The sequence below is a fragment of the Papaver somniferum genome, chromosome 5 (assembly GCF_003573695.1).
Source record: "Papaver somniferum cultivar HN1 chromosome 5, ASM357369v1, whole genome shotgun sequence".
Classification (NCBI taxonomy): domain Eukaryota; kingdom Viridiplantae; phylum Streptophyta; class Magnoliopsida; order Ranunculales; family Papaveraceae; genus Papaver; species Papaver somniferum.
Window position 1 is genome coordinate 144,549,022 of NC_039362.1, and position 15,726 is coordinate 144,564,747.

The 15,726-nt window shown below is 37.7% G+C and overlaps 3 protein-coding genes across 6 annotated transcripts; all 3 read right to left on the bottom strand.

Moving 5' to 3' along the window:
• Nucleotides 1-3,005: 3,005 nt before the first annotated feature.
• Nucleotides 3,006-5,726, bottom strand: LOC113283058 (upstream activation factor subunit spp27-like). The gene is made up of 2 exons (XM_026532206.1): nt 5,417-5,726; nt 3,006-3,531 (listed from the first exon to the last, which is right to left on the bottom strand). Exons 1-2 carry the CDS (start codon nt 5,657-5,659, stop codon nt 3,406-3,408), a joined length of 369 nt encoding a protein of 122 aa, XP_026387991.1. The 5' UTR covers nt 5,660-5,726; the 3' UTR covers nt 3,006-3,405.
• Nucleotides 5,727-7,282: 1,556 nt separating this feature from the next.
• Nucleotides 7,283-15,511, bottom strand: LOC113283059 (pentatricopeptide repeat-containing protein At2g22410, mitochondrial-like). 4 transcript variants are annotated; one of them, XM_026532207.1, is made up of 7 exons: nt 15,215-15,511; nt 14,246-14,400; nt 10,701-13,921; nt 9,440-9,519; nt 8,337-8,422; nt 7,743-7,935; nt 7,283-7,561 (listed from the first exon to the last, which is right to left on the bottom strand). In XM_026532207.1, the coding sequence occupies exon 3, from the start codon at nt 12,547-12,549 to the stop codon at nt 10,708-10,710; it is 1,842 nt and encodes a 613-aa protein (XP_026387992.1). In that variant the 5' UTR covers nt 12,550-13,921; nt 14,246-14,400; nt 15,215-15,511; the 3' UTR covers nt 7,283-7,561; nt 7,743-7,935; nt 8,337-8,422; nt 9,440-9,519; nt 10,701-10,707. The 4 variants fall into 4 exon arrangements, with proteins under 4 accessions (XP_026387992.1, XP_026387995.1, XP_026387994.1 ...); XM_026532210.1 differs by having other exon boundaries at nt 7,743-7,950; XM_026532209.1 differs by having other exon boundaries at nt 7,743-8,167.
• Nucleotides 13,721-14,449, bottom strand: LOC113279796 (uncharacterized protein At4g13200, chloroplastic-like). Its single transcript, XM_026528460.1, has 2 exons — nt 14,246-14,449; nt 13,721-13,921 (listed from the first exon to the last, which is right to left on the bottom strand). The coding sequence occupies exons 1-2, from the start codon at nt 14,447-14,449 to the stop codon at nt 13,721-13,723; spliced, it is 405 nt and encodes a 134-aa protein (XP_026384245.1).
• Nucleotides 15,512-15,726: the final 215 nt, after the last annotated feature.

Here is a 15,726-nt window from a genome sequence, read left to right on the forward strand (position 1 = left end):
CAAACAGTACCACCATATACTTTGCACTTGCCGCTTGAATCGAATATTACATTGGTATTTAGAAGATTAATTTTCAATTACATTGTGTAAGGATTGAGATTCTACTTTGTAGAGAGTACTCTATTTATAATGATGAAGCATGCTAGATTGTTCAAGGTTCAAGCAATTGCTTCTTGTGATCAAAGCAAGTGTGTAAACTCGTTTCCAAGTTTAAGAATTAATTTGATCCCAAGCAAACTAGATTTCTAAACTTACACTGATTCCAAAGAATGAAAACCATGTAAGCATGTGAGAAGTTTTCCTTGTAATATAAAGAATGTGCACTCGCGTATTTACCGATTAAAGAACCGTGCATAAAAGTTAGCGCATGAATAACCAAGTATGGTTTGTGAACCATCAAGTAATGTTAGAGATCATTAACATCCAAAAAAAGACCAGTTCGGCTCTAAGAAAAGTGATTCACAAATTATATATATTTGAAATGTCCACAAACATATCCCAAAGTGCATATTTTGCGAACTGAAAACAAGGATGAGCCTTGGGTTAGGTTAACCCTCCCAAACCGAATATTGGGACGACATAGGAAATTTGAGTAAAAACGTTTCGGGGTCAAAAACAAATTTTTTTATTAACCCTAACTAATTTGGGTAGGGATGACCACAAAGTTAACTAATTGGAGCAACTTGCCCAACCCGAATAACTGTAACATAATTTTTATACATGATGTTTCTCTTCATTTAGAATAATCTTAACTATTATTCTTTAATTTAATAAGAAAAGTTATGTATACTATATATCTATTTTATCAATAGTTATGTTTTCATCGTGGAAGTTTTTGCTATGTTATCATATAATTTCAGAAAAAAGATTGGAAGTTAAGGTAGTCTGAAATATTTTTTAGTTAAATTCGTTGTTATTGGCACACGACCAAGACTTCCATGGCCCAAGACGAGGAACCTAAGACACATCACGGTCCATCTTCTATGGGTTTTACGGTTCAATGTGAATCCGTTAGATGGGTTGATAACTCGGATCTAGACCGGCCAAGCTACCTAACTCGACCAACCCGACTAAGTCCGACTTCTAAGTGAAAAATAAATTTGTGAACACAAGAGCAATTTTCAAAAAGCATCCAGGAGCACCTTGAAATTACGTAGTTAGCAAACTGAAAAAGAAAATTGTGAACATTTGTGCACCTTAGAATTCAGTAACATCAATGAATTGCATATTTCGCGAACTAAAAAATCAATTTGTGAACAAAAGTACCATTTGACATTTTTAGGCTTATATTTCAAAGACATAGTTTTTTTTTAACATCCAATATTTGAGTTCATGTTTTGAGATTTGTCAAATATAAACTTGAAATCGAAACTTATTGTTTTTGGTTCGTCATATAATAAATTCATACAACATTGTCTTTCAAGATGGAATGACAAAAATAAATAGTAAATAAGATAGTCAGTCTTCACATACCTTCGTTGGTAAAGATCTCGCGGATTTCTTCATATTTTCTCAATCACCAATCTTCGAGGGTATTCGGTGATTCATGGTATTCAACTACCATGCTCCAATCCTGGTCCGAGACTGACTTTTGTAAACTATAAATCAAGATATAATTTTGGTCATCTAACATTAACGACAATCTTAATATACCTATACTTGTGCGGCTCAACTGAGAGATGTTCCAATAGGGATCTTGATTCCAGAGAGTTGACACTTGATGCTTTAGTGTTTCCAATTTGATGATTTTTATTGCAGTATACTTTTTTCCATTAGTTGTAACATCAAACTTATTGTAGTATACTTTTTCCATTAATTATAACATCAAACTTATAGTGGGAAGTTCTGCAAGAATTTTTTAACCACCACGATAGTAGGCACAACATCTAGGAATAATCACGGTTTTAACGGTGGAAACATGAACCGTGCTTATGATAGCAAGTTATCAATAAACAAACAATTGATAAAACTTTGCCTAGAGTCAAACTCACAAAACCTCATTCATTTCATCATAATCCGGATCGAGACACGATCATACTTGCGAGATATGACCCAACTTGCGAGATCAGATCCAACTAGCAATTGATGCACTAGCAAATCAGGCGGCTGATAGAAGACAATAAAGATCTTTTGAAATCAGGCGGCTGGTAGAAGACAACATAGATCTTTTGAAATCAACTTTTGGGAGCGGGCCCTGCTTATTAAAACTATTCATAAGAGCAAGGACTATGGGATAGACTCTAAAATAGTCGAGCTGATAGAGTGTAAAATCTACCGTGGAATAGAGTGATAATAGACTACATGGCAAATTGTTTGCCTTTTTTCTATCATTTTAATTTTATAAGGCGAATTGTTTGCCTTCTGTTTCTCATTTTAGTTTCATAAGGCAAATTATTTGCCTTCTGTTTCTCATTTTAGTTACATGAAGCAAATTATTTGCCTTTTTTTTCATTTTAGTTTCATCAGAAAAACTGTTTGCCATTTTTTTCATTTTTATTTCATAAACAAACTGTTTGTCGTGTAGTGAAGACTTTCGCTCACTCCTTCGACTGAAAGAAAATGTGATTGAGTTTTAGGTGAAAGGGGATTCCTCTCTACCTACACTGGGACCAAATTTAATCAAATTTGATCAAATCTTTCAAGATTAAATTTGATCAAATGAAAGAGACTCTCAACCCCTTGCTCCAAGAGATCTTTTGAAATCAATTTTTTCGGAGAAGGCCCTGCTTTTGAGGACTTTGGGAGCAGGCCCTGCCTTTTAAGACTATACATGACCGATAATCAACTTTTGGGAGTAAGCCCTGCTTTTTAACACTATACATGACTGATACATGACCGATAATCAACTCTTTTTAAGACTATACATGACTGATGACTCCGTGAGTTGTAATATTTTTTGTTAAATTCAATATATTATGCTTCAAGAACTGCATCCAAAATTTGATCTTCTTCTAGTCCCGTAGTGATATTCTTCAAAATATGTATGAAATTAGAGGGAAAGAGGATAGTTTGAAGAGGATTGCTTAATATAGTGAATTCAAATGTTCTTAGATAAAAGTGTACAAAAGTATATGGCTAGACTAGATGGAACTGGAAGCAGTACACGTACTTACAAAACAAACTGCATCCAATAACAGCTAGATAGTGTGATGACTATCAACCACTATGTAAGAGCACTAAAACAATCAAGCTGACAACCATAACTATGCACCAGACCAAAAGCAATCAAGCTGACAACCATAACTATGCACCAGACCAAAAAAGAGAGTATTATCCCAGCAGACAACCATAACTATGCAACAGACCAGAAAAAAGAGAGTATTACTATCCCAGCTGACAACCATAACTATGCAACAGACTAAAAAAAGAGAGCGTTATTATCCCCGCAGCCAAACCATCAGTTTGTTACGCAGACTTGACAAAATGTGGTGTCAACAATTTTGCAATCTCCAGCATCCCAACTTTCTCCTTCCCATCGAAAATACTCTTCAGCTTCTCATCACATATTATCTGCCTCTTGTCAGCAGGATTCTGCAAGTACAGAAGTACAGTTCATAAGATCAGTGTAATACTCTTACTAAGGGTCTTCTGTTGGCCAATAAAACAACAGCACAACTTATATCCTACACAGTAACAAAAACCTAAAACCAATACAAACACTTAGATGAAGTTATTGTACAAAAGCAGTATCAAAAGATCACATCTCAAAATCCAAGGAAGAAGGAAACCCAAGACTAAGACAAGATGGTTTTCTTAACAATCGCTACTAAATATACAACAGAAACGAGACAAAGGACAAATAATATGCACACTGAACATTGAACTAAACATAGCAAAGCTCCCAAACTCATAAACATAACTAACCAAGGCACCAACCTATTTTTATGCTGTTCAATATACAGAAAGAAGCATGGAAAATTCATAGAAGTATTTGGAGTCTACATCATGTGTAAATTTTATATCTGAGCCATTTACCCCATTTCACTGAGTATCAAGAATGTTTAATGATCAGATAATTACAGTAGGTGATTACTAGGATAAAGGTTTAGAAACTAAAAGCAGCCAAATCCTAATTATGCAGAGTATACTCACAACAATCCAAAACCAAGTGGTGCATCATAAGTAATCAACCCGCAACCCAGTAATATGTCACATGATAGAGCATGAAAATCTAATTAGCAACATTGAAAACCTATAGAGAAGGATGATTTTGGTACATGCAGACAGCCATCAGAGTAGGATCAAATCAGACAACAGCATACTTTATATCAAAACAGTAAACACTTGGCTCAAGTTATGATACAAAAGCTGTATCAAAAGATCACATCTCAAAATCCAAGGAAGAAGGAACACAAGACTATGACAATATGGTTTTCTTAACAATCACTACTAAATATACAACAGAAACAAGACAAAGGACAAAGAATACGCACATTGAGCGTCGAACTAAATGTAGCAAAGCTCCTAAACTCATAAACATAAGTGACCAAGGCACCAACCTACTTTTATGCTGATCAATATACAGAATATAAACTAAGATACCAGAGTTTGAAACCAAAAAAGCATGGAAAATTCATGGAACTATTTGGAGAAGTATCAGTCTACACCATGTGTAAATCTGAGCCATTTTCCTCATTTCACTGAGTATCAAGGATGTTTAATGATCAGAGAAGTGGCTACTTGCTGTATACGATTGTTGTTGTTGTTACAGCAGGTGATTACTAGGACAAAGGTTTAGAAACTAAAAGGAGCCAAACCTAATTATGTAGAGTAATCTCACAACAATCCAACATCGAGCGGTTGTATCATAAGTAATCAACCCCGAATCCAGTAACATATTGCCTCACAACAATCCCAAATCGAGTGGTTGTATCATAAGTAATCAACCCACAACACAGTAACATATTGCCTCAAAAAACTCCGAAATCCAGTGGTTGTATCATAAGTAATCAACCCACAACCCAGTAACATATTGCCTGATAGAGCATGAAAATCTGATTAGAAACATTGAAAACCTCCAGAGAAGGATGATTTTGGTACATGCAGACAGCCATCAGAGTAGGATCAAATCGAATAGATGGCAACACATTACCAACATATCAACATCATGATAATCAACACCCATACCTAAGAAGCCATGAATTCAGAGAAATACACAATTACCAGCTACTAGACAATGAAAACCTTCAGCGAAAGCTGATTTCCGTACATGCAGACAGCCATTAGAGAAACACGGAAGGATCAAATCGAAAAGATCGAAACAGTTTTACTAACAGATCAACATCATTATAATCTAAAAAACTAAAAGTGATACAGAACGAACATCACAAAGAAGATGATTATGATGATTGATGAAAACGTTAAACCCTAACAACACAACCAAAACGAGGAAAAAAAAAGGGAAAAATCAACATACCTGAAGATTGTTGGCCTTGATGTAAACCCAAATCTTCTTAACAGCATCAGTACGCGAAGCTTCAGGAACACCACCGAGAAACTCACCAAGAGCTGGAGAAACAGGAACCACCTTAAGAATACCTTTCGGAGCAGCAGGAGTAGTACCACCAGTAGCGGCGGCGGTGAAAGAAGGTTTTGTAGCTGTCGACTTTGCAGCCGCCATTAGAGCTCTGCATCCTCCAAAAACCCTAGATGAATACATTTTTTTCTCTCGTCTCTCTCAGAATTCTCAAAAAAAAAGTGTAATAAAAAGAATCAAGGCTGAATCGGGGGCCATAAAATTTGTAACCACCCCATAAAAGATAGAGGGCTTCCAAAATGTCGGTGGAAATACCAATTTAGCCTTCTCTAATAACTACTTTAAAAATCTCATTAACCACTAATTTCGGCCCCCAATCATCATTTCAATCAAAACTTCTTCTCCTCCCATTCTTTTTCTCCTCCGCTCCCTCCCTCTCACTGTCTCCCATTCCATTAACGACTTCTGTAAAAAAAAAATTCTCACCGATTCATCATCGTAAGTGAACTAAAACCTCCTAATCTAAGTTGGGTTTGTATTTAATTTGATTTGTTGATTGAAAAATTAGGTTTTCAACTGCCAAATTGCAGTTACAGTTCCAGGGTCGTTAACCACGGTTTTTTATTGCTTAACAATTTTTGATATGCATATTGAATTGATGAAAAACCGTTAACCACTAGGGTGTAGTAGATAATGATCATAAACCTGGTTTTCTGCCCTAGAATAGTGTCGTCCAAGAATTTCTAAATCGTTAATGATTCTTCTCGACGACCCTTTTTAAATACGAACGACTCTTTCTTATGCAGAACCACTTCTCTGTCCCAAATAGTGATAGGGTCGTTGGGTTCTAAACATATTAAGTTAACGACTCTGTGTGACCTAATTAGCTGGAGTCGTCAATTATATCACACTTGGTTGACGATTTTTCATAACCTGCAAAAATTGCAGGTTTGAGTCGTCAAAGGTTGTGTCAAGTAATTGACGACTTCTTAGAGGCGTTCGTTTATTACCCTCTCAACTTAACGACCCTCACTTTGAGTAGTTGCATAGTGTACATGAATCGACCACTTGGAGCATCATTCATACAATTTGAAGAGTATAGGAAGTTTACCTGATTGTTTTGAGCTTCGGGTTCTTCATTTTGAGGATTGGTTCCTTCATTTTGAGCAATAGAATTCCTCCACTGGAATCACTCATTTCAAATAACCCTAAATTTCCCCCCAAAACTCAATTTCTTCCTCTCCACAACACAAAAACACAATTTTTCTTTTATCAAAATTTTATCCCTAAATCTGATTTTAATCTAATTAAACTAATTAACAATTAATTAACACTCAATTAACACTAATAATTTGGAGATAATTTAGCCATTTTTAAAAAAGTGCGATAAGGGATAACTCCCAATTACTATTTCATAACATTTTCTATCTTGTAGCTAGGGTCCCCAGTTATTTTTCCTGGCCCCTAATTCAGCCTTGAAAAGAATCTCCTCACTCCTCTAGATGGTCTTATATGTGTTGCTGCTCAGTCACACTACTCTACTCACCGGGTGGGCCCGAAACGTTTAAGAAGAGGGCCCGACAAAAAACTTGGTCCGATTGCTGCTAATAGGGGTACCAACTTATTCAGGGGTGTTACAAAAGTTCAAATAAGGCAAAACATGTCTCACCATTGCATTGGTACACCCAGAAGAAAATTGGTACCTCTATTAGCAATGGTGGGGAATATAGACCAGGTTCTCAGGTAGGGTAGTAAGAAAAGAAATTGATGCAACTGTGATAAAAAATAGCAATGGAAGGAGAAATGCATGTAACACTGGATCAACCAGCAATGAGCAGCTCCAGAGAAAGGCAAATGGCAATGTTGTACTTCTGTTAATCTGTTACTTGTAACTTCTCAACACCCCACCTACTAACAAAAAGGCCCCTCTAGAAAAAGAAAAAAAACAACTCAAGTTGCAATTTCTTGATCCCCCCAGCAGGTGATGGTCAATAAGAGTAAGAAAAGAAGATAATGTGACCAGATTGAGCCTCAAACTTTCGCCAGCGCTTGATCACCTAGCTCTTCTTCGATCCGAAACAATTACTGGAAGAGTAATGAAGATATCATTAGTACAATAATGATAGGAAGGTCACGGATTCAATTTATGATCGTTTGAAAACCAGTTTTATTATGAGGTCGTTTTGACTCGGGAAAAATAGGATATGCTGACTCAACATGGAAGAACTGAGAAGGGATGGAATATATCAGAAGAAAGAAAGTGAACCTGGATTATGGTTTGGAAAGCAGTTCACCCTGGCTAGCTGCACCTGCTTTCATCTGACCGGTGGACAGGCCAACAGCTAAATCAGCTATGAAGGAATCTTCAGTCTCCCCACATTTATGGGAAGTTACTCCTCCCCAGTTGGCATCCGCTTCACAGCTTCAATGGCTTCTGGAACAGTCCCAATCTGATTCACCTGTTTCCACCCCCACTGAAATTGTAAGAACATATGGTACTAGTAGCGCTGTTGCCAGTACAATCCAGTTTTACAAGACACTGGGAATACAACTTTTAACTCCTGTTTCTCAAGGTCTCATCCATTGGTCATTGCTAAAAGTAACTGATCATTATGCAAGAAAAGTGACTGTAAATCTTCTCTTTTCTCCTTTTCCCCAGAGGATACGTGTTCCACCATCTACAGTTAGACGCTGAATTTTGCTAGTAGGGATTACCAGACGAAAACAAGCAACTAGAGGAATTTCAGAAGCCAAAACACTAAAAAGAGAAAAGAGAACATTGTTGGACTTGTGTACGCTACAGATTGACTTATTTATAAGCAAGCTGGAAAAAGAAAAGGAAGAAAATCAGTATGAATACCTTTAAAACAAGCGCATTGCAAGTGAATTTGTGATTGCTTTCACAGTACATTTTGGGTTTGACATCAACAAGTCATCTCCAACAACCTGAAAAGAAAATTTTGTAAAGTTGTCTTTGCTTTTAATTTGTATGATGCAGTCCTATGAAAAGAAAACATGAAAGATGATGACATCGTTAGCCAAACTTGCCCAGAACATGGCTAAAGGCAAGACAAACCGCAAGTTATATATGTTAGTGTTAGGCCAACTATAAAAACTATTTGATAATGTTCCCAACGTCAATTAGAGATTATCATTGATAACACATCAATAAACCAGACTGGTCAAATAAAAAGCCGCTCACTCACGCCAAATATCAGTACTACAGGGGTGATTTATTATACTTGAGGGCAGGGTTAGATCCACTCCTGGGTAGATATTGGATAAGTTCTATTGGTTGATCCCTAGATGAGACATCAAATGGTTCTTGCCTGCAATGGAATAGGGTCAGTAGACATTTTATGTACAGATCTCCCCCCGAGGTAGTCATCCCCAGACACTCCATGGAGAATGCATGGCAAGTAGGAACAAAAAAGTCATCCCCAAGATTTGGATTCTTGAAACTAGGTGAAGATCCAGCCTCACGACAGTTACTTGATTCAACTGATAACATTAACCCCGGGAAAGGTACTTCATAATCACCTCAAAACTTTGATTGCGTAACCCTGTGAAGGACTCAGTGAAGTAGCACCAAAAGGACATCTAGGAGCTAAAACTTGCAGGGAAGATGGAATTTGATAATTAATTTCCACTAATAACCTATATTTTTTTCAGCATTAGCTTTATTAGGTATAAGCAAAAAATAACACCGTTTTTCCTTAGTTGGTATGGGAATCAAAGGTTTAACGCTTCTTAATAATACACTGATCATATAATACACAGATCACAGGCAGCTATATACACAGCTATTTTCGAGTTAACCAGGCCATACAGACATCCCGACTCATGCAAGACTTAGAAAAGTTGTTTGGATCATCAAATATACATGCCAACATACATTATCTATCTAAACTCTTAAGCAATGCAATGAAAATAACAAAGGCAGAGATGTTTGAGAGAAATTACATTGTATGATGATAGGTCTCGGAGCCCATTTGCACTGCCTCCTCAGATGTGTTTTCCCCAACAGGAAGAGTCGTAATTTCCTGAGTGTATTTCAATTGTCGATTCCAATTGGGTTAATTATCATCTTTACAATAAATGGCATCTACATGTTGGACGAAGTTACAGAGGAAACTAGAATCTGGGAGTAATTATGTCTGTGATTATATAACTGAAATAATAACCAGATAACAAAACAGAAAAATTCATGGTTTATCCGACATTGTTTAGACATTTAATACTTCGTTGCAAATGCATGCCCTAAAGGTAAGATGATATTCCATTTTTATTACAACACAAGAGCTCATTGTTGCATTCTTATTCGAGATTCCAAACGGCCCAAGGTGTAGGTGAGCTTTTATGTCTATATATCCCATAAACAAATGAAAGCTTGTCGTGTTACTTAAGACTTAAAATATTTATAATAGCTGTCCACCAGTCTAACCTGATATTATATCTGCACAATCATCCATCAAAATGGAGTTCAAAAGTAAACCGAGCACCTAGCATACTACAGCCATCACCAACCTCGAACAGAGTTTTTCCTCTAACCAGATGATTTTCTTTTGTTTTTCTTAAAAACCAAACATCTCCATACTTTAATAATAATTAAAAAAAAACAGTCACTTACAAAGGACTGCCCATAGAAAGAAAAAGACAATAAGTCCCATTACAGACTTCAGAAACAGTCACTAACAAGAGGACTGAAAGACAAAAAAAGGAACAAGAGAATCACTATTCATTAATGCTATACAAATATGAAGTATGATTGGTCAGGCACCTCAATTCTAGTAATAAAACTAGGCCTACAATTGAATTTTAAAACCTGACCTCTTTTCTTTGAATAGCCACAAATAATTAATGTTGGAGATGTGGGGTATCAAACCCTGTACCTCTCTGCATAAGTTTTTTATTCCATTACCTCTAACGAGATGAGAGGTAATGGGATTGAATATACTGATTATGAAAATTTGATTAGGTTAAAGTTCTTTTCATGAACTCTCAATATCACTGTTTCACATGTATATTCATGAATCATGAACTTATGCAGAGTCGTATTGATGCATTATGTTGCAATTGACTGGTGAGTGTAAGTCTGAAGGATGCACCTTATTAGCTATTGCATTACACAAGCAGGAATTTTCCAAGCAATGGTGAAACAGTTTTGCAAGAGAGAGATGATAATTCACATTTAAATCAGCAGCTTACTGGATGACTGACTAACCTGTGGTTCAAATTCCTAGTGATTCAACTGCACTGAACCCTGTATTCTTTTTGATCTGACTTGAGTTAAATTCACTCCTCATATCCGAAGCATCACCCCATCTAACGGCAGTCGCATATATATTAGAGAGTAAAACTTGGCAACCTGCTTCCTCAGGGTTCCGCTCAAGAAGGAACTCCTTCCTCAATGCATCTGCAATTGCAGCACTCCCATGGATTCTGCAAGCACCAAGCAGAGCACCTAACACCATTACATCTGGCTTCATCGGCATGCTTCTGACCATCTGCTGAGCTTCATCCAATAAACCAGCTCGCCCCAAAAGATCCACTACACAACCATAATGCTTAATTTCAGGTTGAATCCCATAGTTCTTGGACATGCTTCTAAAGTGGCGAAGACCTTCCTCCACCAACCCGCCATGGCAGCAAGCCATTAACACACCTAGAAAAGTGATGCTGTCAGGTTTTTCCTTCGATCTCAGCATCTCTTCAAATAATTTGAGAGCTTCTTGCGCAGCCCCATTAACGGCAAAGCCTGTAATCAGAGCATTCCAAGTGGAGACATTTTTTTGTACCAATTTCCAGAAGATCTCAACTGCGGTTCCCACACATCCACATTTAGCGTACATATCAACCAGAGCAGCACCAAGGTTATCATTTAATCTCATTCCATTCCTCTCTATGTAAACATGGACCCACTTCCCTTGCTCAAGAGCTGCCAGATTCCCACATACGGAAAGCACACTCACCAGCGTCACCTCGTTGGGCCTGATGCAGTTCTTTGACTCCTCCAGCTTTTTAAATAGTCCAAGTGCATCTCTACCACGACCATTTTGCGCATAACCAGAAATCATGCAACTCCAAGAGATGACATCTTTCTCTGGCATCTTGTCAAATAATGATCGAGCTAACTCAACCTTTCCACTCTGTGCATAAGAAGAAATCATGGCGTTCCAGGATGCTATGTTTCTTAAAGGCATCTCATCGAACATTTTTCTCGCGAGTGGCACAAACCCACACTTAGCGAACCCTGAAATCATTGAGTTCCATGTTACCGGACTCCTGCGAATGGGCATTCTATCAAACAAGGACTGAGCAATATCCATGTTACCAGTCTTTGCATATCCAGAAATCATTGCAGTCCAAGTGATCTCATTTCGCTCAGTCATTTTGTCGAATAAGCTCCTGGCAAGCTCAACAGCTCCGGACTTCACATACCCATCAATGAGAGTGTTCCAAGAGACAATGTCTAAATTGGGGGATGTTTCAAACAACCTTTGAGCAGATTTCAGGTCCCCAAACACAGTGTACATGCTCAACACAGTATTTACCACGAATATGTCAAATTCGAACCCGTTGCTAACAATCTGACCATGGACCTGCACTCCTTCTTGCATAGACGATGCAGCCTTGATGACAATGGGGAACGTGAAGTTATCAGGTTTGCAGGAATTCTGGAGCATCTTACGGTAGGTCGTGATTCCTTGCTGGGGAAACCGGCTCCTCGAGTAACCCCTGATGATTGTATTCCAGAGAAATGTAGTGGTCGAAGGAGACATGTTAAAATCCTCTTCTCCTCGGAAGACATTGGACTGATGTTCTAAGAGAAGGCGTGAGTAGAGAAGGAGAGTAGAGTTCTGAGACTGAGCTAGGACCTCAACAAGCTTACACAGATAGAATGATTGGCGGATAAGTCCGCTTACCACGAAATTAGATAGAATCGGGTTCACCTCTTCCACACTCTTGCATTTCTCCAACAACCATTGGAACTGGGTTTGTAGCATTTGTTTATGTTCTGGGTGTTGTCTCAAAGGTGGGTGACACGGAACTTTCACTCTCAATCTATGCATCTTAAGTCTGGACTGTGTCTCAGTTTCTTATCTAAGACTATGAGGAACTATTGCATCAGTAACATCTAAAAAAGGTTGTGGTTGGAGATAATACAAAATTACAAATTCCTTATAAGAGAATGCAAACCCCATCCCCATTTATGATTGACTTTGTAGAAACCCTCAATTTGAACCTAGAATAAAATGATGAATAAAATCATCGTCATCATCATCAGGTCTTGTAATTGGTTTAGTCTAAGTTTTGAAATGCACTAGGAAACGAATGTCACAGTGTTCATATTACATTCAAATTCACTGTAAGCAAAACCCACTCATTATATTTGATCATCAGTTTTCATACAACAACGGAAAGGGGATCCAAAATGTAAAGAAATATATACAAAGAGAATAATTGTAAGCTGTGACTAAGGAAGTAACCTGTTCTGTTGAGTGATGAACTTTATCCAGAATTCCACTGTAGGTAGGCAACTGTAACTGATACAACTCCCTCAAGAAGAAGAAATGCTTTGCTGGTAGATGAAGAAGGGTTTTATTTTGGGGGTGTACCCCATAACTAATGGATAGGTGTCAATATAAGAAGTAGCAACACAAAAGATGATGAGGTCGAGTTTGACAACTTTGACCATTGAAGCAAAGGGGAAGAAAAGGATGCCAACTGCTCATCAGTTTTTAACAGGAAAAACATTTGAAGGTTCTCCAAGAGGAAGAAGAGTCTGGTGGCAATTGTGGATTTTTGAGAAAAAAATATAGTTTACAGTTTATGGTTGCAAAGGCCATGGCCTAGGACAAAAAAGAAGAATTGTTTCCTCAAATCTGGAAAGTGAATGCAAGACTAAATTGTGTTTCACATTGGCTAGAGGAGCACATCCGAGGTGTGGGCTTCATTATATACAAATGCAGCTGCAAGCAAAGAGGTTTGAGTGCAGCAGCAAACTTATTGACTTGGACCCTCTACAAACAGTTGTCCATGGATGGATGGATGCAGTTACTCAAACAATCAAGAGAAACACTCCTCATCGACAAACTTATTGTTCTCTGCAAACAAAGTGAACATTTTACAGCAGATGCTTTACATGGATGTTTAGTTTATAAAGGAGCCCAAAATTACATATACTCTGAGCAGCACAACCTACTCTACAAAGAGTACTGCAGCAAGGCGAGATTAAAACTGTTAATCATCATTTATCATCATCCCTATAATTGGATCGCTGTTGTAAGTGTTATTAACTTGCTCAGACGATGATGAAGGGGAGATTTCTACTTCCACCACCTCAGGAGATTCGGTCGACTTACTAGGTATGTTCCCTTGTGCCTCCATAGCTTCTCGTGCTGCTTTTTCTTTTGCGCTTTTGGCCCTTTCTAACACTTCCTCCTGCAAACAGAATTTTGTTCAGCATTGTTTTCATTTCTATCAATGGGCTTGAACAATGATTAGCAAACAAGAATCATGACAAAATGGGAGTACTGCTTGCACTACAGTTATAATTTTGTTGTTTCTTTGAGAACATATTCAGCAAGGTGGTTATGGGGAGACCTATCAATATCAATGGGCTAGAACAATGATTAGCAAACAAGAATCATGACGGAATGTGTGTACTACTTGCACTGCAGTTATATTTTTGTTGTTTCTTTGAGAACATATTTGGGAAGCTGGTTATGGTGAGACCTAATTAGATATAAAAGAACTGCTAATCACCTGAAAATCTTGAACTTGCTTTTGTTGCTCGGCTTGCAACCTGCCGACTGTACTCAACAACTCTCCCAATGTAGATTCAACACGCTCGTTAATAGCTTCCGCTAGCGCCTTGCCCAAGAAAAAGGCATCTAGTACGCTCTTGCTACCACTGTCCCCTGCAAAAGATATTTCATTGTAACGGGACAAATACATCAAATTATCCATGCTTCATATCAAACCAAATGCTTATACTGAACGCACATAAATGACGTAATATGGTGTTAATTCCTTAGTGAAAAAATATTGCTGGGCATGGTCCACCTGCTTCTGTATACACGCATTGGAAAGGCCGAAAGGTGCAAACACAAAATAATAATCTTACATCTCTTCTTGTAATAGTGGACATGTAAAAAGTCATGATTGGTAATGCAACTAAGCGACCTGTCTCTATTACTTGATAAGCAAATCGAATTTTCCAAACTTATTTTGACCAATTTTAAGGTCTTAATCCAAATGTACTCCCTCCAAAGTGCAAGTTGACATAACTCAAGCTATACTTGTATTAACGGAGCTTCTCCACATAGCCATATTCATACATGCTTTAAAGACTGAACAGCACTTTCAACAGAGGGGATTGGTTCTAGCCTTAGTTCAGGAGCAAGAAACCGATTCACATAGAGAACCCCTTTTCTATGATGCAATTAGCAATACAAAAGATCGAACACAAAATCAGAAATCAAAAATTAAAAAAAAAAATAAAAAATTCAAGCCAAACCAGGTCAATCTTGAATTGCAAAATTTGGGGGAATTTTAAGAACAGTCAAGACAAATTCAAGAGAGAAAAAAAAAAACAGGATATCAAATTTCTTAATAAATAACAGTAATTTATATACCTACTTAAAACTGAAGCTCAGAACAACAATCTATGAATTGGAAGGAAAAAATTGTAGAGAAGAAAGTGTGAAGTAATTCAAGTTCAGGTGAACCCACCTCCTCCTCCTCCTTCAGGTAAGTTGTTTCTGCTGGTGCAATGCGTTACGACTCCATTATTCCTTGGTAATTGAAGTCTTGGGAGAGAAATTCTTGATTTGGGGAATGAGTGGTGACTAGAAAAGATAACATGCGAGGAGTAGGGTGATGGTGAGGATGAACAACTAGTTTTGGTTCTGAGGTGAGTGGAAGAAGATGAAGAAGATGGGGAAAATAGCACCTCATTCATTTTCCTCACTGGGTTTGTTTACTCGGATTCAGAGACCAAACATATAAAATGAACGGCTCTACCTCTGAAAAGAGGATACCCTTCATTTCTCAAGCGTTTTTCACTTGCTTGTGAACTCGGGTGCATGATTCGCCAGATTGACCGATCCGCGCCAAGACTTCTGTTTGCAAAATGGTTATTTATCCATTAACCGGCGAGTTAAAGCAAATCCAATGGAAGGTGTTATTAAATTAGGCTAATCCCTATTGGCTAGATGGAACTGCTAGATTGGCCAAAAAGTGTT